Raw genomic sequence first — 27,759 nt, 5'->3', positions numbered from 1 at the left:
ATGCGTGTATTGTGTTTCTCAGCATTTTCTCTTCTACAAACATGCTGGACATGACGCTGGAGCACACCTCTGCTCTCCTCTGGTTAACCCCTATCTGTGTGTGGGACCAGAACAACCATTCTGTCCAGACTGTTTTCAGTCTCACACTAAAAGCTTTGGTGAGATCCCAACTTGCCAAATGTGGGACAGAGACTACTCAACGTGGGACAATGTGAAGTTCCAATGCAACGATAAAAATAAAATGAATATTCTGCCTTTTAGCACTAACAACACTGTTACATATACATAAAATTATTATTAATACTATCATCATATAGTTAATGTACTATATATTCTATTTGAATCCAACTTGAACAGGCATGCAGCAAAAGCTTTACTCTTCCACAGTTCCTCCCAACCACAACACAACTCAGGCTCTATGGGCCTTCTGTGGTGGCTCTGATCATACTACAGTGAAGTTAGCTTGAAGTTGGACGTTGGATATTCGACAGACATTGGTTTCCGTGGTCAGCGATAAGTTTTTGCCTGCTGGTGTATTACTAATGCTGACGCAGCAGCATTAAATCTGTGGAGAATTGACAATCTCACAGACTCAGGTCTTGAACAAAGGCTATGTCTCTCTTGTTTTTTAGAAAGAAAGAAAAAGCTTACACCCTTCATCTAGCTGAGACAGGAATCTGTTTCAATGCAACCGATCTTTCCAACATGATTGGGACACTAGACTGTTTTGTGATTATTTCACTGTGGAATTCTTACATATTGCTGCTTAAAAGTGTAACGTGCATTACGAAGCATAATGAAGTATAATTTACAGAAGTCACAATAAACTATCCTCATTTATGAACAGTGTCTTAAAGGGGTAATAAAACAATCTTTATCTTTTTTCCTTTGTTTTTGTTAGGCAGTTTTTACAAGTAAAAGCTGCTTTTTATGTTAGCTGTTTTTATTTAAATTATTTAACTGAATTCAAAATTAACTATTGGAAACTGAATGGTTAAGAAGGTTTATAATTGACCTATTTCAAATGTACAAAGAAAAAAAAACGCACTGGAATGGAAGTTTTTAAAAAGTCTATTTTATTCCTCATTGACAAGTTTTGCAAAATACTAGTTTGTACCTAAAAATTTTAATTTTTTTGCAAGAAACTGTAAAAGCATGTGACTTTTATGTATCGACATATTTTAACTTCTCATCGAAACGCCCAAATCACCAAAGCATATCTTGTCATTGACAGATGCAATAGAACTAATACTCTGTAACAGCTAATGATGAACACTACCTAATGGGAAGGATAAATACACAAATAAATAATGCCAACCAATCAATATTTATACATTTTGTACATTTTTACCAAACTGACAATGCTACAAAATAAACACATTCAATTTAAAAGGAGCTCAAAAGGACAAAAGGTTCCTCTTTTACTCAATAATATAAAATAATGATGCAAAACTGTCTTGTTTACAAAATGCAGCATCCGATTCCGTCTCATTAAAATGAAGTAACAAGCATCACAGCATTTTCTGTATAACACAGTCAGCAGTCTGCAGTAGCAGGTTAAAACAGGCTTTCAGTAAAACATTCAGAAATGGCTCACAATTACAGATCCAACACTAAGCTATCAGTGCACACTCAGCATCAAATAAGAATTTTTATTAAAATAGATGGTCAGTAATTTCCAATACATTGCACATTTTGCCCAGGAAAATAAATCTTCCGTCAAAGTTCCTGTCATGGAAGTAAATCATGCAGCAAACTTCTAATATGTGACAGCCAGCCGATCTCAGGGGGCGATGCATGGTCTTCCAACCAACCCAGTGCTTTGGCGCCAATGACACCTAAAATTTATGCCCAACTAATGGGTCTGAAAGCTGTTATGGTTCAAAAGATCTGCAGAGAATTAAAGAAAAATGCTATCATGAGTCAGGATTAAGATTTATGGGATTAACTGGCATTTCTTTCAAATTAAAACACCATTGAACTGCTATAATGATCTTGATAAAAAGCCGTCTTATGTGGATTATATCCCACATCTAGATATGTAACATTCAAGCTAAATCGAAATCTTTAAGAACATTGTTTTGTTGGGTTTTAGGTTCACTGCGTTTACTCAAACCGTACGTTTGATTGTTGATTATACATGTAAACATGTTAATTGTGTTATGGAAAACACATAAACAACCATTTCTTTGGTAGCCAACCATGAATCAGACTTACTTAAGTTCTTCTTTTAGTCTATGGAGTTTATCAAAGAGTTTGTCGTTCTTCACTTGCATGGGAGCAGATGGTATAAACCAGGCTGCAACAAATTTGCATATGACGACAACATGCTACAAGCAGAGAGTACATAGTTAGATATTTTATTCCTTTTCCATCAGGAAACAAGCAGAACAGTTGTATGAATAAATCCTAAACTTAGATGAGCTGCCTGTAAAGACCGATATTACATCAAGAGTGTTGGATATAATGACTGAGTCAGCACACAAACATGTAAGCTCACCTCAAAGAGGATAACAAATGCAAAGCGTGCAGCTAAAATCAGCCAGAACTGTTGGGTGAATTTGTAGTCACTGTCCCTGTAGTCTTTGTAGCTGTGAGATGACACAAAACAGACTTTTAAAAATGCCAACAAACCAAAGATGACTGGCTGCAGATCCAGTTCACAGTTTCATGACATAAATAAGACTATACAATAGCCTCAAGGTCAAAGCACAACATTCCAGTTTGTTGCAAACACTAGAAACACTTTCATCACTAATGCACACATTTGTATTTTTAATGTCTGTGTCAGAAATGTAATTTCATTTATGAAAGAAGAACGAACCTGCATGAAGTGACAGTTACACCAGCAGAAGTGATCATCTGTTCGGGTGAAAACTTTACTGTGTCATCACTCAGTGATGCAATGGATAGGGTGTTGTTGATGTAGCCTGTCAAGCAGCTAATGCAGGAAAAGAAGTAAGTTTCAGTTTTCCAAACAAAGCCTAAATACAACTTAAAGCTGATCTAGCAAATTTGGAAAACGATTTAGCTAAATGTTTTTCTTTCATGCCCATTAACGACTGTCTAACATAGTATGGCTATTAATATATTGTGGAGGTAAAAAAATATATAGAATAAAGTGGTTCTCCCGCATTTGTCTAAAAACCTATGCCAATGACACGGCTCGGACCATAACCAACTTTTAGATCATCCAGTTCTCGTTCTCGCTGAACAGCACCACTGCTGCAATCATCGAGTCCATCCTCACCTCTTCAATCACTGAATGGTAGGTTGGAGCTAGGGCTGGGCGATATGACGATTTTAGACCGTTTTACGATCTACACATCTGACGGTCTGTCATTTTTGAGAGACCTTTTTATCACGATTCACAGCTCTGCTGTTCAATTTCTGCCTCTGAATGAAAAGGGAACTTACCTCCGGCGAATGACACGCCTTTGTTTGACCCTTAACCAATCAGAGTGAGTCATAGTAATATATTAGTGCCCCACTTGTTTTCACCTGTGTGTGAACAAACATGGCTTCGGCCGCGGCTGAGAGCGACAACGAGGTTTTCGTTCCGAAGAGGAACGCCTCGTCCATTATATGGAACTGGTTTGGTTTTTCACCAGATGACAAAGAGCAGCGAAACGTCATTTACAAGGAGGGCGTCAAGGCAAGTGATGGCAACACCACAAACTTGTTTAATCACTTGAAAAGAAGGCATCCCAAACAATACAATGAGCCAGCTGGCAGCTAAAGCTAAAAAGCCTGCGGCTGCAGCTGCAGCGGCTAGTGCTTCTTCCAGGCAGCAAACGCTAACAGAAACACAAAACTCACTCCTTACGACAGAGACAGCAGACGATGGAACAGCGTGACAGATGCAGTGACGTACCACTTGGTTAAAGATTGTCCCGTGCGAACAGTAGGAGTGGGATTTAAGAAAATGATAAAAACATTGGATCCGCGCTACAAGTTTTCCAGCTGCAAGTATTTTTCTAACACCGCCATTCCACGCATGTACGCTGAATGCAAAGTGAGAGTTGCAGAAAATATTCAGAATGCGCAGTTATTTGCTACCACAAGCGATCTCTGGTCCAGCTGCACATCAGAGCCGTATTTGAGCTTAACTATCCACTACATGAGCAACTGGGAGCTACATAGTATTTTGAACAAGTTAATGTTTGCACAATACGTTTGCAATTGACATGTTTGCACTTTAAATATGTTTACGATTTTAATTTATGTTAAGTTACTTGACAAACGAGAAAAACTGATTTTTGTAATTGTTTCTCTCAGGGCTTTTATCATCTCTGGTGTGAGTTTAAAATATAAGTGTGTTAGCACTGTGTTGATTATCCCTAATATGAATAAATGTTTGTTTATTCAATGTTTCTCTTCTTTAATACGCAATTGAAGTTATGCTATTCATGGATAAAAAATCGTGATAAAATCGAAATCGTGATAAAATATTGGAAAAATCGTGATATTCTATTTTTGCCATATCACCCAGCCCTAGTTGGAGCTACCATCAGGGACAAGAAGAAGCTTCAATGTGTCATGCGCTCTGGTGAGAAGGTCGTTGGCTGCAAACCCCCCTCCATACAGGACCTGTACTCCTCCAGAACATTGAGGTGTGAAGGTTGGGTAACAGCTAACTAGTGTCACCCTGGACACAGTTTTTTTGACTCGCTCTCTCCTGGCAGGAGACTCAGATCCGTTCGGACCGGAACCTCTTGCCACAAGAACAGTTTCTTCCCCTCTGCTGTTGAACTCATGAATAACAGCCCTAGGACTGCCCACTCCAGTTGCTTTGTTACAGTCACATGACCCTGTGTTGTGTTTGTACCTGATCTGTTCCACTCTGATCCGCACCTACACTGTCTTGAGTATATAGAGCTCCGGACGTCACGTGACTCTCAGAGAGTAGACGCCATGTTGGCAGGCAACAAATGTAAACAAAATGAACGGGATCGGCTTGGATTTTACTTCGTCATAATTACTTCACACTTTAAAACCGAAGAAATCGGTTTTTATAGTCAGAAATTAAGTAGACTAAACATCTCCAACCCTTACCGTGCCCCTGGGATACTTTTTTAAAAACGCTAGAAGCTGTCGGAGTGGACTTCTTACCGGACCTGGCCGGGGAACCTCTTGGGATTCCCCCGGAGGAGCTGGCCCAAGTGGCTGGGGAGAGGGAAGTCTGGGCCTCTCGACGCTACTGCCCCCCACAACCTGACACCGGATAAGCGGATGAAAATGGATGGATGGATGGACAAATAACAGATTTACATGTAAGTAGTTTAAATAGAGTGCTGTGCTGTTTGAATGTATAAACTGAACGCCAAGAGAAATCACTAGTTTGATTTTTTTCCGTGAATAAAATAAAAATGTCAGGCAGGAGCGTCTCAGGATCTGTCTGAGAGCTGTCTCAGTGAGACAGATAATAGCAATCCAAAGTGCTTTTTATGTGTGATCTGACAATTGATCAACCATTGCTTAAAAATGAAATACAGCTTAGCCGGTTAATTGCTGTGATCATAAGACACGTAAATGGCAGCACGCAGAATCACGAGGCACCGTTTTACGTGATGTTTACTTGTTGCTATGAGTAATAAGACAGAAAAAGCCACGCCAAAATAAGTTTAGGAAGCCCACTAAGAATCGTAATAAACGCATTTTAAATAAATACCATACACAGTTGAGGAAACGTTGGTTTAAGTACCTGATATGAAGCGGTCGCTGAATAAGCGAAAACCTTTACTCTCGGGGCCCCACAGCTTCATTTCAGCCCGGTCACTAGCGCGTTTTATTACAATGATCCAACGTTTGCGGCGCTCCGGATCTTGGGGAATCCTGTAGATGGCTCATTCCTTATGTCGTCCGCATCTGTTCTGCATCCTGGGGCACAACAGCAATCTACCATATTTCCCGTTTGATTGAGTTTTCTGACAATTACAAATAGTCCAGGTGCGGGCTTCTGCATGCCAATATGGTGCTGTTTCGATTTGAACTGTTGCATGCCGGGAGAAGTGACGTCAACTCCCGGAGCTCTATAGTCGCCGTTTCTCTAATTATTGATCATGATTACCGGAGCTCTATAGTCGCCGTTTCTCTAATTATTGATAATGATTATATTATTACTTCCTATATTAACTTTCTTTTTTGCACCAAGTGCCACAATAAATTCCTAATGTTATAAAACATAAAACCCTTCTGATTCTGATTCCCTGGGTCCTACACTAATTATGCATTTGTGTATTCAGCAACAGAACACCACGTGTGAGAGGTTCTCTGCTCAATAATACCAGAGAAGGAGAAACAGCCAGTTGCAACCACTTCAACGTTAGGACAAAGTACCAGAGTTCCAAAAAGAAAAACACCATCTGAAGTCACAGACAACAAAATATATTTGGATGTAGAAAACTACATCTGGTGTGTAACGATCTCTTGTTTACGGTGGTAATATGCTTTCCAGTTTCCAGTTGACGTGGCCTAAGGACGAGAGCCGACTGGTGGTGGTGGTGGTGGGGGTGGGGGGGGGGGGGGGGGGGGTTTGTTCTATGATTGTATTCGCGTATTCGCGTTTAAAACCTAGCTTGTATGCAGATTTGCAGCAGCAGCTTTAACATGCATGTTTTTGGCCCGTGGGAGGAACCCCCACACATACATGCAAACTTTATGTAAAAAATGCCTTTGAACCAGCAGCAAGGCTCCAATGTGCAGCCTAGTTGTTATCTAGGTGAACGTTGCCAAGAGAAATGTAAAGTATAAATATTTTCCAGATGAATGCATGTTCTCACTCAGATGATGTTCCATTGGCACAGGGGCCGTAGTGGTATTGATACAGAAGTCGGGGGATGAAATCAGATGAAACACCAATTATCAGCCCATTTGCGATGACAGCTAAGACACCAATAGCTTCTAGTATGTCTATCCACACACCTGAGAAGAAACAAGATGGGTCAGCATACAAAACAGAATGTAAATAACTCGACTTGAGCGTTACAAACAACCCTCACCGATGTCATTGGTTTTCTTGGGAACCATCCGGCGCTCCAGGGTGACCATTTTAATGGCATCCAAACGTATCTCAATGATATTATTGAAGAGAGCCAGCAGAGGAGCTAGAGGAAATGCTGCCACGAATATAGTGGTGAAGCTAAACTGGATCACTGCAGTAAAAGCACAAGAAAATAAGATCAACCAACAGCAGTCCAGCTGTTAAGGTCTGATGCATCCATCAGTTCTTACCCATCTCCAAAAACTCATTGAACAGGCTGAATGAATTCACATCAGTTAGTTCGTAGTTTTTGTGCCAGTCTTTGAGCTTGCAGTTCTCACACAGCTCAGCTCCATCATTGGATTCGGTTTCATCTTTCAAGTAGCAGTGGGCACATTTCCTCTGCAGCTTCTTGGATCGTTTTTGTTTCATGAATCTTCTGAACCAGCTGATGGAAACAACAGAGAGCTTTCATGAGTCCAAACCAACATGGCACAAACTGTACGCCACTGGGAATCTAAATAATACTTACGGACCACTGAACTCAAACACATTGTTTATGATTTGCTTTAGCACCATGATAAAAGTCATTTGAATGAACAGATCGGTGAGACAGCCGCTGGGATGACACTACAAAATAAACGAAGTGGACTGTTTATGTTACAACTCAAATCAAAACGTGAAAAAAAAATTGACAGATTTGCATTTACTCACTTCCTCAAGCCTCCATTTTCCTGCTAATCGAACATATTCACCTGGGTGGCCATTTATTCTGTCAACATTTTTAAATTTCATTATTAGTGAGATGAGCTTTAAGGTTTAATAAAGTAGAAGAATGAATTAAAAAAAATAGTGGATCTTTTACCTGCCAAGAAAAAAAGCCACATAGAAGAGGGAGGAGAAGTAGGTGAAGAACTGGAAGGTGAACATCTTGACTGTGAAGCTCTTCTCTGTGGCAGCAAAAGACCTCGTTTTCTCTGGCAAACAGAAAAACACACCTGTAGTGAACTCCTTCCAAATGGGGTTAGACAGAGCACATCCAGTGGTAAGAATGGTGGATTCTCCTCTGATATACAAGTATTGGCAAACAGCTGCATCTCAATGACATTTTAATGTTTTTGTTTAGTTGTGTCAGGTTCGAGTGGCTGAGCTGGAGCGTAGCGGAGGTTGTTTGTAGCGTAAAGCCTGATATATGCTTCTCCGTCTGCGTCAGTGCGGAGCACACGCAACGCCATTATCCGTCCTTGCGTAGGGATCCGGCAGGCACGCAAGTACGTATGGAGTCGAGCCCACTTTTTTAAACATCCGTCGAACTAAACGGATTACGCAAGCTTGTGATTGGTCAGGATGCCGCTGTTGTTTACAGCGCCGCCATTACAAAGAGAGCCGAGGAAAACTAGTGGCAGACATGGAGAAGCTTGAAGAATACCTCGCGAAAAAACTCTAAAATTATTTACGTTTAATTCTCCCGTGACTGGAGGAGTGAAAAGATGCACAGCAAGCGTTTTATTTGTGGACGGAAATGACAGGAAACGTGGGTTTAGAGGTGGGGAGCACATGAAGAGATGTAGGAGAATGAGAGACAAATATGTCCGTGTTAAAAGTCTCTTATATACACAAAAAACACAATATAAACACACTATCTCGGACCGACACTTTTTTTCCTTTTTTTTTTTTTGGTGCACCGTTCCTGGAGACACTGCAGCGCTACGCCCTTTGTTGTCCTGCCGGAGAATTGCTTTGCAACACTCTCCAGGAGACGGAGAAGTATGAAAGCAAAACGCTTCTGTCAATCCGTGCATGTCTGTCCCTTGCGGAGCTGACAGAGAAGCATAAACCAGGCTTAACTGCATGACCCAGACGCGGAGTGGCTAGCGTTGGGTTAAACAGAGCACGCGGCTTTGTTCTGGGACCGGCGGCGCAGCGCTCGGAGAGAGACGAGACTGAGCAGCAGTTCCGGATAGATAAGGAAGCTGGCTTACTGGTAGCAGACAGTGTGGAAAGATCCCTTTCCTGGTTTGAGGGCTGGTAAGCCTGAGAACTTGGTTCAATGTCTGGTAGGAACGATGACTGAGTGATGAATGAGCGGCGGTGCTTCCGTAAATAGTGTCGGCGTGATGACGTCGACAAGCCAAGTTGGTGGTGGGAATGCTGGGAAGTGTAGTAGCCCGCCGGTTTGGTCCATAGGGAGTGGTCAGCAGGAGGAGTTCGTGACAGGACCCCCCCCCCCTCGAGGGACGGCCCCCGAAGTCCCAGGACGGCGGGCCCAGAAATCAGTCAGTAGGGCAGGGTTAAGAAACGAGCGAGCGGGTTCCCAAGAGCGCCCCTCCGGCCCGTACCCCTCCCAGTCCACCAGGTACTGCCAACCACGTCCCCGGCGGCGGGCGTCCAGAATCCTGCGGACCGTGTAAACACGATCCTCTTCCACACAGCGGGGCGAAGGCACCCGGGTCGGAGGAGGGTGGAGAGGAGAGGAGACCACCGGCTTCAGCTGGGAGACATGGAAGACCGGGTGAATCTTGAGAGTGGCTGGAAGGCGCAGCCGGTAAGTGACCGGATTGATGACCTTAAGGACAGGGAAGGGGCCCAGGAAGCGAGGAGCGAGCTTCCGGGAGCCTGCCGGCATCCTTAGATTGGCGGAAGAGAGCCACGCCTGGTCGCCAGGCCGGAAGACGGGGTCAGGCCGGTGGCGGCGGCGATGCTGACGGGAGTACTCCGTGTTGGTCCGGGTGATGGCCGCACGGGCCCGGATCCAGGCGAGCCGACAGCGGCGGACCAGAGTCTGGGCAGCAGGAACCTCCACCTCAGGCACCTGATGGCTGAACAGAGGGGGCTGGTACCCATAACATGTCTCGAAGGGAGACAGACTCATGGCAGAGGAGGTCTGGAGGTTGTGCGACAGTTCCACTCACAGGAGGAAGCGGGGCCAGGTGGACGGCTGGGACGAGGCGAAGCAGCGCAAGTAATGTCCAAGCTGCTGGTTGGCCCTTTCCGTCTGACTGTTTGTCTGCGGATGGTACCCAGAGGACAGACTGGTTGAAGCGCCAACCAAGCGACAGAAAGCCTTCCAGAAGTGTGAGACGAACTGGGGTCCTCGGTCGGATACCACGTCCTGGGGGAAACCATGGAGCCGCACCACCTGTTCGAGGAGCAGTTCGGCCGTTCTCTTGGCAGTGGGGAGTCCGGCCAGGGCCACTAAGTGCACGGCCTTTGAGAAGCTGTCAGTGATGGTGAGGATGGTATCCAGGTGGTCGACGGCTGGCAGACCCGTGACAAAATCCAGACCGATGTGCGACCACGGCCGCTTGGGCACAGGGAGTGGTTGCAAGTCCCCGGCGCCAGTTTGGTTGGAGGACTTGGACCGGGCACATACATCACATGCAGCAGTGAACTTGCGGACATCCTTCCTCATAGAAGGCCACCAGAGAGCCCGACTGAGGAACTGGAGGGTGCGGGTTTGGCCTTGATGTCCAGCAAGCTGCGAACAATACCCCCACGTTAGTGCCTCCCGTCGGCAGGAAGTCGGAACGTAGAGGCGGTTCAGGGGAGTCTCTGGAGGTGCCGGATCGGCAGGGAGAGCGGCCCGGATGGATTGTTCCAGAGGCCATTGGAGGGCGGCCAAGAAGTGGTGAGCCGGCAGGATGGTCAGAGGCTCCGGAGGGCTTGTATCCTGTGAGAAACGCCGAGAGAGCGTCCGCCTTGAGGTTCTTGGAGCCGGGTCGGTAGGCGATGTGGAAATTGTACAGCTTGAAAAAGAGGGCCCACTGAGCCTGGCGAGGATTGAGTTGACGACCAGTCTGAAGGTGTATTAGGTTCTGGTGGTCGGTCCAGATCAGGAAAGGGTCGGTGGTACCCAAGAGCCACTGCCGCCACTCCTCCAGGGCCCATTTTATCGCCAGCAGTTCTCGGTCGCTGACCCCATAGTTCTGCTGTGTGGGGGAGAACTTCCGGGAAAAGTAAGCGCAGGGGTGGAGCTTAGAGTCCAGGCCCCGTTGCAAGAGGACGGCCCCCGCTCCCACATCAGGGGCGTCCGCCTCCACGACGAAGGGCCGGGCCAGGTACGGGTGGAGGAGGATGGGTTCTCTAACAAAGCGCAGGACCAGATCATGGAAGGCACGGGTAGCCTCCGGGGTAAGGCGGAAAGGGCGAGGCTGGTTGGTAGCTTTGGTGAGGGAGGTCAGAGGTGCTGCGAGGGAACTGAAGTTGCGTATGAACCTACGGTAGAAGTTTGAGAGGCCCAGAAAGCTTTGCACCTGTTTCAGGGTCGTGGGTAGAGGCCACTGTGCTACTGCCTGAACCTTCTGAGGGTCCATCCTCAGGCCCCGGGAGGAGATGGTAAAACCCAGGAAGGAGGTGGACTCCTGGTGAAACGCACACTTCTCCAGTTTGCAGTATAGATTGTGGTCCAGGAGGTGGGACAGAACGGCCCGAACATGCCGGATGTGTTCTTCAGCCATGGGAGAGTATATGAGTATGTCATCCAGATATATGAAAACCCAGCGGCCCAACATGTCTCTTAGTACATCTGTGATGAATCGTTGGAAAACCGCGGGGCTGCTACAGAGGCCAAAGGGCATAACCAGATACTCATAGTGGCCGGTTGGTGTGATGAAGGCGGTCTTCCACTCCTCACCCTCCTTGATGCGGACCAGGTTATAAGCACTGCGCAGATCCAGTTTGGTGAAGAGGGCAGCTTGGGTGATGGCGTCCAGAGCGGTGCCCATGAGAGGAAGAGGGTGACGGTCCCGGATTGTTATCTTGTTCAACCCCCGGTAGTCAATACAGGGCCGGAGATCCCCCTCCTTCTTCTTCACAAAAAAAAACCCTGCTGCACCGGGAGACGTTGAGGGACAAATGAACCCCTTTTGGAGGACCTCGGTTATGTAGGAGTCCATTGCCCGGGTCTCCGACGGAGAGAGAGAGTACAGGCGACCCCGGGGCGGGGTGGTACCGGGCTGGAGCCTGATCTCCAGGTCATAAGGTCGATGAGGGGGTAACCTGGTAGTGGGTTCTTTAGCAAAGACCTGAGCGAGGTCGTGGTACTGAGGAGGAATGAGTGTCAGGTCTACATCCCTGGGAGGTGTTGCTCCAGTCCGGGGTGTAGGGGAACTACAGTGGTTCTGGCAACCCGCTCCCCAGGCCATGACCTTACTGGTGGACCAGGATATGTGAGGCTCATGGCGGCAGAACCAGGAGTGACCCAGGATGAGAGGAGTAGCTGGGGCCTGAATGACCAGGAAGCGAAGGGTCTCCAGGTGTTGGTTGATGGTCATGTGGAGGTCCTAGGTTCGGTGAGTGAGAGGATACGGCATGAGCAGGCGGCCGTCCACAGAGGTGACAGGAATGGATCGGTCGAGAGCGGTAAGGGGTATCTTGAGCTGGGTGACCAGTCCCTGGTCGATAAAACATTCAGCGGCGCCGGTGTCTAGAAGAGCCTCCAGTCGGGTCGGCCCTTGGTCCAAGTGGAGGGAGACCGGGAGAGTGGTGCGATGTGGGACAGGAAAAGTGGAGACTCCGGGCGGGACAGCCCCTACTCCGACCCAGAGGGAACATTTTCCGGTCGCCTCGGGCACGTGCCACGGTGGTGGTCCAAATCCCCACAGTAGGCGCATCATCCTTCCTGATAACGCCGCGCCCGTTCCTCAGGGGGAAGATGTCCCAGCTGCATGGGTTCCTCAGTCGGTTGGTTGCCCTGACGACGGGGTGACGTTCTGGTGTGGGCGGGAGCCAACATGGCGCTCGGTCGGTTCAGGATGCAGTGGTCCAATTGGAGGGCCAGGTCCACAACCAGGTCCAGGGAGGTTGGGGCCTCATGTCCAATCATGCCCTCACGGATTCGGGGGGACAACCCCTCCAGGTACACGGCCTTCAGGGCGGCGTCATCCCAAGTCAACCGAGCGGCCGTAGTCCAGAAGCGGGAGGTGTAATGAGCCACCGTTTGGGAACCCTGACGAAGTTGAAGCAGTCGGGTCTCATCCGCGACCTGGCTGCTGGGATGAACAAACGCCTTCTTCATCTCCTTCACGAAGGTCTCGTAACTGTTGCAGACAGGAGACTTCTGGTTGTACAGAGACGCCACCCACTCGCCGGCCCGACCCGTCAGCAGGGAGGTCAGCAGGGCAACGCGAGAACAGGACGTGGGATAGCGTGCCGGCTGGCACTCAAAAGTCATTGCTAGAATAGCCAACATGCCTTCCGGGGACCCTCTGGTCCCATCCCACTTCTCTGGGAGGCTGAGACGTGGTTCCATGTTGTCGGTGATGGCTGAGGTCTGTCGTTGCAGGGCAGTGGAAAGCTGGACAACTAGCTCGGTAAGGGACTCGAGCTTATAGGCTTGGCGATCTGCTACGGCGCGAAGCTGGTTCATGTCTGCCGTCTGGCGATCTACAGTTGTGCGCAGTTGAGCCACTTCTGCACGCAGGTGAGCGAACTCCGCTGGGTCAACATTGGACTCAGTCATCCTGTCAGGTTCGAGTGGCTGAGCTGGAGCGTAGCGGAGGTTGTTTGTAGCGTAACTGCGTGACCCAGACGCGGAGTGGCTAGCGTTGGGTTAAACAGAGCATGCGGCTTTGTTCTGGGACCGGCGGCGCAGCGCTCGGAGAGAGCCGAGACTGAGCAGCAGTTCCGGATAGATAAGGAAGCTGGCTTACTGGTAGTAGACAGCGTGGAAAGATCCCTTTCCTGGTTTGAGGGCTGGTAAGCCTGAGAACTCGGTTCAATGTCTGGTAGGAACGATGACTGAGTGATGAATGAGCGGAGGTGCTTCCGTAAATAGTGTCGGCGTGATGACGTCGACAAGCCACATTGGTGGTGGGAATGCTGGGAAGTGTAGTAGCCCGCCGGTTTGGTCCATAGGGAGTGGTCAGTAGGAGGAGTTTGTAACAAGTTGTTTGTTTAGTTTTGTGTATTTTTACCTTTTTTGTCACACCTACATTTTTCAGAACACGTGTTTGCACCAGAGATGACCTGATAACCGCCTCTCACCTTCAGCAAAACAGAGTCCAGCCCTGCTTTAAGAGCCAGTGCTATGTGAGATAAGTCTGAGCCACTAACACTAAATATATTCCACTAGCCCCTGCTTCTTTCCTGCCAGAGAGATGACGTTTCATGCCCCATTGTCACTTGTAGATTCCAGGGATCGGACCTCCACCCTCGTCTGCCATCCGATCCACTAGCCCCTCTTGCAGATTTTGAGTCCACAGGTAGACAAACACAAGTAACCGGTTTGGGCTGGGCCCATGGTGAGACTCCGGTAACCCTCCAGGCCAGGTACTCCGATACTCTGGGTTTTGTCTTGAAAGGTTCTTTTGTACAATACTTTGTTTTTCCCTTCTCCGAGAGGAATTTGCCGAGGATCGTTTTTAGAAGTTCTCATTTCTGTTGCCAGTTTTATAAACAGCCAGTTCTGAGGCATTCCTCATTATACATTAGTGAAAACACTGAGTCTGATCATGGTTTCATTTCAAGTCTGGCTGCTTGGAAATGCAACATAAAGAAATGACACCAGACTTTTTCTCGATCTTTGTTTCTGGAAGTTGACAGAAGTGATGATCGGCTAATAAACAGCAAACATACCTATGTCGCACAGCTTCACGGCCACAATCTTGTTGACCTGCAAAGACAAAGATATAAATAATCAGCGTTGCAGAGATTACTGGTAAAATATTTTAGAGACCTTCATACCCGTGTCATGACTGTGATGGTGATATAATGGAGGACAGCCCCCGCCACCATTGCTCCGATGTTTGCGTGCTGCCTCAAGAACCCTGACGGCTCCGAAGCTAAAAACCCTGCTACAATCACCCTGAACACCACCAAGGCGTGTGTCAGACCAATGATCAACAGTATCTGTGGAAACATTATTCAGACTGATTGTCTAAATCTCTTCAGCCAAGAGCCTAATGATCTTATCTTTTTAAAAATGTTTGAAAATAAAAGATATGGATAATAAAGTATATCTCACCATGACTGTGACACAGATGATAACCAGGGTGCTGTGCACGTAGGAGTGCTCAAACTTTTTGGGTTTGCAGTCAACGTTGTTAACTATTTCCAGGATCAGTTCCTCCTGTGATTGAATTTAGGTGAACAAAGCACAAACAGTGAGTGATATATGGATGCTATTGAATTAGTATTAAAACTATTAATCATACCTCTTCCTCAGACCAGTCAGACACTTTCCACTCACAAACATAAGAAGCACGGTTTCTCTTCCAGAACTCCAAAAACAAAGTTGCTGTAAAAAGACGGATACAAAAATAAATCCCATCTGAAGTGATAAGGCCTTTTCTGCAATCAACAAATACCAGTTTGTTGTGAGCTGACGGGGTGGAAGCCCCCATCAAAGTTTCTTCAGGAACTTTCTAAACACAGTTTATCACACTTCTTAAAGCAAACTCATACTGCTGGATATAAATATGGAGTCCCAGTCTGACGCTGTCATCTTTTAAAATTATTTTAAAAATGTTTCAACTGTGATTTTTAAACAAAGCTTATTATTCTTATCGATTACATAGATCGCTGCCTGCTTAATCCCACCCACAGCCAGATGGAGCTGGTTTATTCCAATGTGAGCAAAGCCAAGTGATGTAGGATCTCACTGCAGTTCCTTGGCAGGGAACATCTCAGAGATAATAAAACTGGTAGCTGAACCGAATAAATCTGAGGCAGAGAAAAGATTGGATTTGTACAGGATGTTCTGTCCATCTCAATCTTTAGATGACTAGAACAAAAACTGTTTTGTAGTTTTGTATCCTGATTCACAAATGAATTATAGGCCATTGTTTTTAGGATATAAAAGATCATTGTTTGATAACCTTTCTAAAATATGTGTGTGGTGTGTGTGTGTGTGTGTGTGTGTGTGTATTTAATGTGTGTTTAAATACTTACTCCATATTGCCATGAACAAAGCAAAGACCACTGTACCATTATTGTCAAACAGCAGGCTCAGCTGTGAACAGAAAAGATCAGAAGTGAGAACCTACATGCAGTCAATGTTACCGAGCTTTTTGAGAGTCAGCACACACTCGTGTACCTTTGCAAACGTGCAGGTTTCTGAGAGCTGCCACACTTTGCAGCCCTGGTCACAAAGTGGACACATCACTGTGTCAGACTCACAAACCTCTTTTCTACAAGACAGGTAAGGTTGGTCAATACGGAGGAGTAATTACAGAGGACATGCTCCATTAAGTGGCGCACAGCAAGGTGAAAACCACACTCACATGAGGGGTGAGCTGTTGAACTGGCTGAGGCTAAAGAGAAACACTATGATCCCTACAGCAGCGGGGGGAATGAGCAGGTAGGTGTACCACCCCAACCACAGGAAGTACAGGGCAACCTTCTCCCCGAAGTAATTCCTGAAAACACACAAACCCACACACACACACAAGGGAGAAAACTCACAAAATAGCAGAAAGAGATGTAATGCTCATGACATTTGAAAATAGTGATTGTGGTTAGTGCCAATTAAAGAGAACGATTTATATTCACAAAGCAAAACATAAAGCTCTACGTGTAAACAGGTACTTCACACGCTGAATGTGGCATTGTGTGTGAACCGTAGTGCAATGGTTTAAACCAATTAACCAAGTTATTAAAACAAGCACCTCTTTAGTGGTAGATGCTGTTCTGATCACAGGCAAACACAGTATGGGTGTGTCCCTGCTGGGGCTGTGATTGGTATGTATAATTGTTTAGTAGGCACTAGGCTTCAAAGTAAGATCTTAATACCATTTTAACCCTTATTTAACCAGGAAAATCCTTTGAGATCGAGTCTCATTTGCGAAGGTGCCCTGGCCAAGAAGGCCGCCATAAAAAAAAAACATTACAAGGGTTTGACCAATGTTAGAAAATATGTGCAAACATATAAACACACACACATACATGCACACACATACATATGCATCTTCATACACACACATACAATGGAAGGAACAATCCTGACATAATAGTACAGCAATTTGACTAACATTAGGCAATGGAAATTTTGTCATGACATCCACCATTGCCAGTGGCTAATCCTAATTTTGGAAGTAGAGACAGGGGCTGATTGTGCCTGCTTCCTGTTAATTTACTAGCCACTTAAATTGACCAAAAGAGACCAGACTTTCTAGTTTTAGGTGATTCTGGTTCCTGGTTGATGGGGCACGGATCCTAAATGCTTGCTTATCTAGTTCTGTACGAGCTCTGGGCATAGACAGTTGGAGATTACCATAGACGGCAGAGAGTGAGTGCTTGAAGGCAGGGCCAGATTAACACTTCGTTGTACCCTGAGCAACAATATTCAAGGGCCCCATCATCATGACCCAAGGATCACCATAATATGGTCACATACAAAATATATTACTGTAATATGCAGTAAATAACTCAATACTTGAATGCCTGACATCACGTAACCCGCTCAGGGTAACCTTTGACCCACCTCGTGTGGACTGACCATTGAGGAGAGGGTCTTAACTTGAGGCCCTCTCTTCATTGGTCGGTCTGCATGAGACTGACTCTCAGCTGACGTTCAAAGTCATTGGCAGCAAAGCGTCTCTGTGCAGCGCAAAAGCCCGGGTGGACAGTTTGTTTAATATAGGGTGATCATATTTCCATTTCCAAAAAAGAGGACAGGGGATCTGTGCCTATGATGTCACACCATGGCAACGCCACACAAACCACTTTGGGACCCATTTTTTTGAAAGAACTACATTAATATCAGATTCTGCCAATAAAATGGCTCTAAAATGATTCATATGTAAATATTTGCATATTTATTGCAAAATCTCATTTTTCTGCTTTAATGCTGCAACAAGGTTTTATTAATAATAAATTATTATACCTTTTGTTTTACTACAGCATCGGTAAGCTTCATGTGCAGATTATTAAGGAAGCTTGTTTCAGCTGTGAGATTAGATGATAGGGTCAATGATGAAAAAAGTTGTCACAGACTCCATGGAAACTTTCAGAGAATCCACAAATAGTGGCTTTCAAATAGTTTTGTTACTTTTTGCAAGTTTAGAAAAGCAGCAGATGAGACAGCATGTCTGATCATTTAGTTTTTCATCTGATAACATGTCAGCGATGTCTGAGGTGTTTTTATAAACACTGTATAACTAACATTCCTGGAGAGGGTATGGATTACACAGAGGCTTCTGGGGAGCCCAGTTATTGGGGGGGGGGGGGGTCATTTTTGCCTTGGCCCCCGAAATGTCTTGAAACAGCCCTGGCTGTGTGACTGAGTTTGAAGGTGATCTGAACTGTATCAGATGTATAATTATTACATGTGTGTAACTTATTGTTTTATACAGGTAAAAACGTGTAGTGGAGATAAATCTACCGACATTTTACTTTTTGTTTTGTTTTCTTGTTTTTATTTAACTATTTTCCTGTCCTGTCTGTCTCTCATCTTCCTGCATCTCCTCTTAATTCTCCAGAAAAACTGCTGCCTGGATTCTTACTTTTCACCTCATCATTTACTTTTGAGCAGATCAAAGGGATCTCCTGACCACAAAGCGGAGAGCGCATTTCGATGCCGCGTCAGTGAGGTGAAATCACTGCAGCACAGGTGATGAGCTCCGCAGTGGCAGAGCGCTTCAGGCGCAAATAAGACAGAAAGTAGAGAACATGTGCGGACATGAACGATCGTGTGCTAATTATAGTTTTTTGGTTGCGCCACTTTGAGAATGGACCGTGCACTGGAAGCAGGAGCCTGGAGCGCTGCGCAACAACGCGCTGTGCCGCTCTCTGTGCTCTCTGCTCAAAAGAGTCCATAAATGATGTCATATAGGTAGAAAACTTTTTTCCGGCTCCCCTGAATGTGTAGGATATACAGCTCCCCTTCGATCCCTGCTCCTGATGAAAAGCCGGACATTTTCATCAATACAAGAACCCCCAGTCCGGACGCCCCGGACAGAGAGTGAAAAGTGGACATGTCCGGGGAAAACGGAACGTACGGTCACCAAGCGGGAAATTACAGATACAGTATTTTGCTCGTGCCTGGCTGCCCTGGGACCTTTAGAGTCCGTGGGCCCTGGACAATTGCCCAGTTGCCCATATGGTTAGTCCGGCCTTGCTTGAAGGACATAAGCCTACATAAATAAGGAGGCAACATCCCGAGATGGCTTTGCAATAAACAGTCGCCACCAGGTTAGCGGGCCACTGGACTAGATTATAGAGTGCAACAATGTTTACGAGGTTTGCACCCTGTAATAAATCTCAGTGCTCCATGATAAACTGAATCTAATTGGTGCAGATATTTGTTAGGAGCATGCATATACAAAAAAAAAAAAAATCACCATTGTCCGTCAGAGAAAGGTTGCCTCAACAAGCTTCTTCCTTGCTCCAAGAGAAAAGCAGACCCTATTCCTAAAATAGGACCCTAGCTTTAACCTCAGTTTCTAGATGGTCATCAAGTACAAACCCCAAATACTACTTATACTCAGCCACACGCTCGAATAGATTTCCCAGTAGGGTAATACTGTTTGGAGGAATAGCTATGGCGTTCCTATTGTTTGAGAACAGGGCCATTTTAGTTTTACTTGCATTCAACACAAGCGTCAAGTCAGATAGCTGGGATTGTACAATATCAAAGGCATCCTGCAGGTATTCAAAGGTCTGGTGAATAGTTTCTCTACTGCTGTAAATGATTGCGTTTCAGCATGAAAATTAAATAAAGCATGGTGAACAGTCGAACAAAGGTCATTCACATGAAGGTTTCTGCAGTAGATTACCAGTTTGTAGATAAAAATCGGTAAATAAAGCTGCAGAGAGAAGAGTTGATCACCTTTCCCGACAGTGATAAAAACATGGCTAATGCTGTCATTTTTAACACATTCGTGGAAGAGGGTCAATGCCTGATTTTTGGATCCTTTAACAGGCGTGGGGAACCCTGATCCTCGAGGGCCGGTATCCTGCATGTCTTTGCACCAACACTTCTGATTGAGTGGTTGATTCACCTGTTCAGCAGCTCATCGAGCTCTGCAGAAGCCTGTGAATCACCTGCAGGTGTGTTGAAGCAGGGTTGAAACTAAAATATGCTGGATAGTGGCCGTCGATGGACGAGGGTTCCCCACCTTTGCATTAACACATGTGTAGTGTATCTGACTGTCATTTGATTAAAATAAATTAAAATAACAAAACATGAGATCTGCTGATTTTGACTGTTACAGAACAGTCCTCTAAACACTTTCACAACTGTCAATCATTCATTGATTCATTCATTACTGTTATTTATAAGCTAAGTCTGGTTAAAACACAAGGTATTTTACTTTTTTAACTTCTGACCCACAAAGTCAAGATAAAGGCTGCTGGGAGGACAGATCCTATAACAAATCCTAATATTGGGAAGGCTGCAGCTTTCAAATATTTAATTTAATTTAGAATTCCTCCAAATTGTGATTTAAAAAAATCTAAACATCAGTAGCTGCAATATATGACTTCATTTTAGTCTAAAAGCACATTGCAAAAAGTGCATAAAGACAGAATCACTGGAAGGTTTGATCTGAATTGGTGCTGGTCTATATGTGACATTTCCACAACCTTTCACTGGTATTTGCATCCAGGATGCTTTATCTGCCGGTTGGTCTAAGAGCTGAGGCATTGTGTCTCCTCTGTAAATGTAACAATGTTAGAAACTTAAAAATGCAAAACAAAAATCCAAATCTGATTTTGTTATTGAGGTAACTGAGGAGATCAATTGTTTCATCTATACATTTTGAGTATATTGGCAGAACTGCAAAGGGGAATTTTGAGGCTGACAAACATGCCACAGTGGTTACTGTGGCATGTTTGTCAGTGGTTACTGACAAACCACTGCAGTGGTTACTGCACATTTTTCTAATAAAGCCTGCAGGATGTTGATGACATGTTTGCTGGGGTCATGTTTCTAAAACAACAATGCAGCCATTTAATTAACAGTACTGGAAGCAGAATAATGAAGAGGCTGTTGTGTTGCAGTCCAAACCTGACAGCAGTTATGGGTTGCCCTTGGAGACAGGCTGTCCATCGAGCCCAGCTCTCCTTCAGCTCTTTCTGTTTCCTTTTCTGAAAGCAGAGGCGCATTAATCAAAGGAAACTATCAGCATGAGGAAGAGGTTTGTGCAAACTGCTGCAGACATCACTCTAAAACACGAACAGCCAAGGACGAATATGTAAAATAGGGATTTTTAAAAGAGAATTTACAATCGATGAATGCAGTTAAGATCATATGTCATCAAGTCTGATTAAAATATTCATAAATCAATTTGGGCTTTTCCTTTCCAAGCATTTTCTTTGTCCTGCATGTGTTTGTGCAGGAAACAGAATGTCAAACATGTTAATGTTTTCACAGTCACATATTAACGCTGTATGCTCACACACATGCCCACTTACTCGAAGCCTCAAGTGACTAACAGTATGAATCAGGCTGTATTTTCTCAGCAAGTACTTTCCAACAACTATTGATTAGTGAGAAGATTCTTGTTTTCTTATTTTAGAAGCACTCAACATTTGTCATCGGACTCCTAAAAAGTTTTTGATTGTATTTACAACAAGGACTGCTTTTGTTTAGATCTTGTATAATTTGCTGTTTATAATTGCAGTGCCATGAAAAAATGTTTCAATATGAGAGAAACTGCTTCAGGCTGCGGTCCAAACTGAAACAATCATTTAAGATCTTGAGCAGGAGGAGACGGCTTTTGAAAAATGCATTTAAGGAATTTTACCTCATGTAAACAGAATCTGGCCTCAAAAACCTTTGCCTTCATGAGATCTCGTAACCCTACTGAAATGAAAACAGGAAAGGAAATATTAAAAGAAAATAGGAAAACAATTTGAAAGAAAAGAAACGGTATTATAAAAAGGTTTTTCTCACGTCCTGAGCGGATTGTTGTGTGGTTTAAGATGAAGTGGACAATCCTTATCCTGGTAAGAACAAGCATGCAGGAAATGAGATGCCATTCATTCAATGAGTCTTTATGTGTTTTTTTTACAAAATAACAGACAATGTCATTTAATCTATAAATTGCCCGTTTTAGTAAAAAATAACATTTGAGATCATTTTTATATAATAAGCCAATGCATTTAAACACTTAATGGACTAAACCCCAGCAGTTGTCGGTCCGTGGCTTACCTGGTGCTAAGAGGGACAAAGTTCTGATCTGAGCTCCAGTTGCAGGCATCAGACACTTTGAGCAGATACCTGTACCTCTCAAATATTTCTTTAGGAGCCTGAATCCCATAGAAGGCGAGATCATCATCGATAATTTTCTGGTAGGGTTAAAGTAAATAAGCCAAGACCAGAAGAGCCATTGAAATGTCGTTTTGCCACAAAGTTCACATGTTTTGCCCTTTTTAAAAGACTCACGGTCACTTTGAAGTTCTTTTTCTTCAGCTCATCGATGTAATCCCTTTGTTTCTTGAAGGCCTCTGTCACGTGGTTTTCAGCATTTTTCGCCACCAGGACGTAGTCATATGACAGAGGAGTGAGCTGTGCCACAGAAATGATTTGCATTTAACAAATCCAGCTTCATCTATCTTGTAACCATGGACGTAATTTTGGGGGAGGGACAGGGGGGACATGTCCCCCCCACTTTTTCCAAAGTCAAGTTTTGACCCTTGCACTTTTTACCATCCAAAAACAATATTACGCCATATTAAATTGACACTGGTTGAGCTCTAGGACCAAGCGGAAAACAACAATTTGTGTTGAAGCCTGTTTCCCATTAGAACATACTGTAAAGATAACCCCCCCCCCCCCCCCCGTGTCCCCCCCACTTCTAAAGTAAAAATTATGTCCATGCTTGTAACATTTTAAAAATGGTTTCGGTAAGTTGTCTAACCACAGGAGGAAGTGAGATCTGTTCACTGCCGTTCTCCTTTACCACTCCAATGAATTCCAGGAATTCGATGCTGGGCTTTGAACACAAAATAATGATATTATAATTAATTAAATAAAAAGTAAAATTATGAATACATTTTCAAACAAACATGAATGAGAATGAGTTTTATAGAGCTATAACAGAGGTGAATGATAATGACTTCCTGTTGTTTTGAGTCTGATGCCAAAACAACAACAAAACAACAAAAATCAGCTGAAAGGTCATTGCTAGCAAAGGAATCCTGTTTAACCAGACGGTGAAGGTGTGTTGAGGAATGCCCTTGTGCACAGGATGAAACCAGCACTGAGTCATAATTAAACACACCTAATCCAAGCTGAATGAACACTCTTTACCCATGCTCTTCACCATGACGATGACACAGCAGTTTGATGTCAAACTGAAGAGTTGTGGCTCACATGAAACACAATCTGAACCACCAGTCTTATATTTATGGGCTTCGTCTCGAACAGCCCTGGCTGAAGATGCCATGAAGTCATTTTAAACAACGTGGTCATGATTCCGTTGGAGGTTTAGAAGCAGAAGCAGTAAAGTAGGGAGGTGATAATGAGTGACCCACCTGCCTCCTGTGAACGGGCATGATGATGCAGCTGCAACCTCCGGGATTACGGCAAACCCCCAATCCGTCGGTCCACTGATCCCACAGCCCCACTCAGCTCTGGCGTCTCCAGCTGGAACATTTACCACTTTAAGTAAAGAGAGTGCAACTTCCGCATTTCATCCAGAAGAAAATGCGCTGGGGGGTTTCCAAACAAACAAAAGGTGTGTAAAGACTACCTGTTGATGCTGTCTTGAGGATTTTTCTCTACAGGCGACTCACCCCCTCTGTCGGCCCGACGTCAAAGACCATCAATTGTTGTACATCAGGTAAACAAACAAAAGAAGAGTCTTGTTTTCATCGGTCAGGTGCAAAGGAATGGGAATGCCTTTCTATTCTTTCTTTTTTATGTCGTTGCCTCCTCCTCACGATTGGTGCAAAAGCACCTGCTTCCTGCCGCTAGATGGCAGCAGAGATGCAGCGTTAACCTGCCTGTCAGACCTGACCAGGCTGAGTGAATCACCCTACACACATCAGTCTGCATCCACAGCACCCACTGTGACATTTGTTAAGAAACAAGGAGATGACATTTAGAAATAGGTATTCAGATGCTTTTCTCAAGAAAAACCAACAGACTTTTAATTTCAACCACTCCATTACAAGGGATTTGATGGGTAAACAACTACGTAAATGCAGCCTTAATGGCCTAATTATCAAATGTGATGTTGTGTGTTTGATAAACATTTAGGTAATATCGTGTGAGAAAGTCAATAAAGTGGTAAATACTTAATAAATATTGTGCAAAGACCTCAAATTAGCACCAGGTATGGTAGACTATCATAAGAAGGGGCCAGACCCAGCTGCTCAGTTGTAGAGGCACATTTGTAAGAAAACATACAGACATGCATTTAAGCACTTAAAAATTCAGTGAGCAATTACAAAATGATAGTAGCAATTAGGCTATTGCCATAGATAGAATAGCTTTTAAATTCATTTTAAAATATAAAATTGTTATCTATTTCAGAGACAACATGAAAGTGTTTTTCTCAGCATCCCTTTTCAGCTTCTGATAAATGCATTCATATGTTTTGGTTCCATATAGGCTGAATTATTACAAACATCTGTACTCATTCATGTTTAGGCTCTGCTCTCATCAGAGGGGCCACAGGTGGGTGCAAGCTTGCTATGAGGGAGACTCTGGTCCACCCTGGGCCCCCACTAGAACCGCCCCAGCAGAGTACAAACATTTAGCTTTTCCTCTAAGAAACTGATGTCCATCCATTCATTATCTTTACCGCTTCTGGCTCACTAGGGTTATTCAATTCAATTCAAAAATACTTTATTAACCCCAGAGGGAAATTGATTGCTGTAGTAGCTCATAATAATAATAATAATAATAATAATCAAGTCATCAAAGAGTTATAGTATATTACAATGGCTGCTGGCAGGAAGGGTCTCCAGCAGCGAAACTGAAGAAGCCTCTGACTGAAGACACTCTTTCGTTGTCGGATAGTCTTGTGAAGAGAATGCTCAGTGTTGTCCATAATTTTCTTGATTCTCTGGAGAATCCTTCTTTGCATTATTTCCTCCAGTGGTTCCACAGTCGTCCCCAGAACAGAACCGGCCTTTTTTATTAGGCTGTTGAGCCTTTTCAGGTCCCTGCTTCTGATGCTGCTACCCCAACAGACGATGGCTGAAGAGATTACACATTATGGCCAGCTCTATACCCTTGCAAGGGTGATGGAGGGAGAATGGGAGTTTGCCCAACCAATCCACATGTGTTTTGTGGATTTGGAGAAGGCTTATGATTGTGTCCCCAGGGGCACCCTGTGGGGGACGCTCCAGGACTATGGGGTGGGTGGCTTTCTGTTAAGGGCCATTCAGTCCCTTTACCAGAGGAGCGTGAGTTTGGTCCACATAGCAGCCAGTAGTAAGTCGGACCTGTTCCCGGTGAGGGTTGGACTCCGCCAGGGCTGCCCTTTGTCACCGGTTGTGTTCATTACCTTTTATGGACAGAATTTCTAGGTGCAGCCGTGGTGTGGAGTGTGTCGAGTTTGGTGGCAGGAGAATCTCGTCTCTGCTTTTTGTGGATGATGTGGTCCTCCTAGCTTCATCCAGCTCTGACCTTCAGCTCTTGCTGGGTAGGTTTGCGGCCGAATGTGAAGCGGCTGGGATGAGGATCAGCACCTCCAAATCTGAGACCATGGTTCTCAACCGGAAAAGGGTGGCTTGCCAACTCCGGGTCGGGAGAGAGGTCCTACCTCAAGTGGAGGAGTTTAAGTATCTCTGGGTCTTGTTCACGAGTGAGGGTAGGAGGGATCGGAAGATCGACAGGCGGATTGGTTCAGCATCTGCAGTGATACGGACGCTGAACACATCTGCCGTGGTGAAGAGGGAGCTGAGCCAGAAAGCCAGGCTCTTGATTTACCGGTCAATCTACTTCCCAATCCTCACCTATGGTCATGAGCTTTGGGTAATGACTGAAAGAACGAGATTGCGGATACAAGCGGCTGAAATGAGTTTCCTCCGTAGGGTGGTCGGGCTCAGCCTTAGAGATAGGGTGAGGAGCTCGGACATTCGGGAGGGACTCGGAGTAGAACCGCTGCTCCTCCGGATCGAAAGGAGTCAGTTGAGGTGGTTTGGGCATCTGGTCAGGATGCCCCCTGGGTGCCTCCCCGGGGAGGTGTTTCGGGCATGTCCTGCCAGCAGGAGGCCCCCGGGTCGACCCAGGACACGTTGGAGAGGTTACATCTCCAATCTGGTCCGGGAACGCCTTGGGGTCCTGCCGGAGGAGCTGGTCGAGAAGGCTGGGGTGAGGACGGTCTGGGGCTCCCCAGTTGGGATGCTGCCCCGCGACCCGGACCCAGATAAGCGGAGGAAGACGATGACGGCGGCGAGCTGGTGTCAGTCTACTTAGCTGAACTTATCCTGACTGAAAATAAAATACTAAAGTAGAACAAATCCTAAACAAATATAGGGATTTATGAATAAAAATGTAATATTACTTTACAGATTTATTAACTTATTACTATTACATTATCATTCCCTAACATTATATAGTAAGTCTCACTGCCCCCGAGTAAATAAAACATTCAAAAAAGAAAATGGTTATATTTTTAAATTTGGTTGGTTTTCTCCCCTTTGTATGGGCATTCAAGGGTTAATCCGCTGTAGATGTTTAATAAGGACATTTCTGGTACCTTTGCATGTTTGTTTTTCTGGTGGTTTATTGGATTTTGTTTTACATGATAATGATAAATGACCCCCACTTGTGTTGAGCCTTTCAGAGTCAGAGGACTACAAAGAGCTTTACACAACAATGTGTCACCCATCCATTCACACACAAGCTAACACTAAAACAAAACAATCTCACACAGAGAGAGAGAGAGAGAGAGAGAGAGAGAGAGAGAGAGAGAGAGAGAGAGAGAGAGAGAGAGAGAGAGAGAGAGAGAGAGAGAGAGAGAGAGAGAGAGAGAGAGAGAGAGAGAGAGAGAGAGAGAGAGAGAGAGAGAGAGAGAGAGAGAGAGAGAGAGAGAGAGAGAGAGAGAGAGAGAGAGAGAGAGAGAGAGAGAGAGAGAGAGAGAGAGAGAGAGGGGGTATTTTTCAGTTATAACACCTAAAGTTCTGCATGTTTAAAACAAAAACTTACTACATGAAGGTCCTGGAGTGGAATGCCTTAGGTTGTTGGACTTTGGGTCGTCAATTTCTCATCCAGTTTGCCTCAGCAGTTTTACTTCTGCAAAGTTATTTCTACTTCCTAAGAAATACGTTTAAAAGAACATTTAAAAATAAACAGTTCTGTGGATTTTCTAACAGACTTCTGACCTTTCCAGAGTTTAATCTATTTCCCATCTCCTGATGTCTAGAAGAAACTTACCACACTCAAAATGTGAAGCAACTTTATTTAGCATGTTACACAAAATGACATCACTATGACAACATTTGTGTGCAGCATCCCCTTTTGATATAGTAATGAAACAAAAAAAAGTTCCAGTTTAATACAAATGGATCACATAAATTTTTATTAAAGCGTTTAGGCACTGAAGATTATTTTACAAAGTCTCTCCTTTTTCCACACACTTTGCTGTTTGTGTCTCCCAACCATCCAGTTGAGGTGTAAAAGAAGGGTGATACAGCATTAATGGGTGGTCCCCTGTGCCTTGTAATTAAAGCAGATTTTAACATTAGTCTGTAAAACCTCGGAGGGCAGTGCTCACCCAAGAAGACCCACATCTCAAAGAGCAGAAGCGACTTGGAGCTGCGGAAAAAGTGGTGTGGTGGGCAAATAAGCAGCTGTATTTCTGTAACCCGGCCACACCCCAAAGATGAGGATAACATAATTACACCCACACGGTATTGTGTAAACCACTTGAAGAGTGACA

General features: G+C 44.8%; 1 protein-coding gene across 1 annotated transcript; it reads right to left on the bottom strand.

Moving 5' to 3' along the window:
* Positions 1–1,055: 1,055 nt before the first annotated feature.
* LOC107388656 (anoctamin-9) lies at positions 1,056–23,832 on the bottom strand. The gene is made up of 25 exons (XM_015964269.3): positions 23,617–23,832; positions 23,399–23,510; positions 22,783–22,857; positions 22,308–22,430; positions 22,074–22,210; positions 21,816–21,865; positions 21,667–21,725; positions 20,928–21,007; positions 16,204–16,338; positions 16,017–16,110; positions 15,872–15,932; positions 15,136–15,218; positions 14,946–15,050; positions 14,666–14,830; positions 14,558–14,594; positions 7,848–7,959; positions 7,697–7,754; positions 7,515–7,612; positions 7,234–7,430; positions 7,002–7,154; positions 6,783–6,924; positions 2,825–2,941; positions 2,501–2,591; positions 2,218–2,330; positions 1,056–1,890 (listed from the first exon to the last, which is right to left on the bottom strand). Exons 2-25 carry the CDS (start codon positions 23,417–23,419, stop codon positions 1,875–1,877), a joined length of 2,322 nt encoding a protein of 773 aa, XP_015819755.1. The 5' UTR covers positions 23,420–23,510; positions 23,617–23,832; the 3' UTR covers positions 1,056–1,874.
* Positions 23,833–27,759: the final 3,927 nt, after the last annotated feature.

The sequence above is a fragment of the Nothobranchius furzeri genome, chromosome 4 (genome assembly GCF_043380555.1).
Source record: "Nothobranchius furzeri strain GRZ-AD chromosome 4, NfurGRZ-RIMD1, whole genome shotgun sequence".
NCBI classification, from domain to species: Eukaryota; Metazoa; Chordata; class Actinopteri; order Cyprinodontiformes; family Nothobranchiidae; genus Nothobranchius; species Nothobranchius furzeri.
Note: the sequence above shows the minus strand (reverse complement) of the source record. Positions and strands in the feature narration are given on the sequence as shown.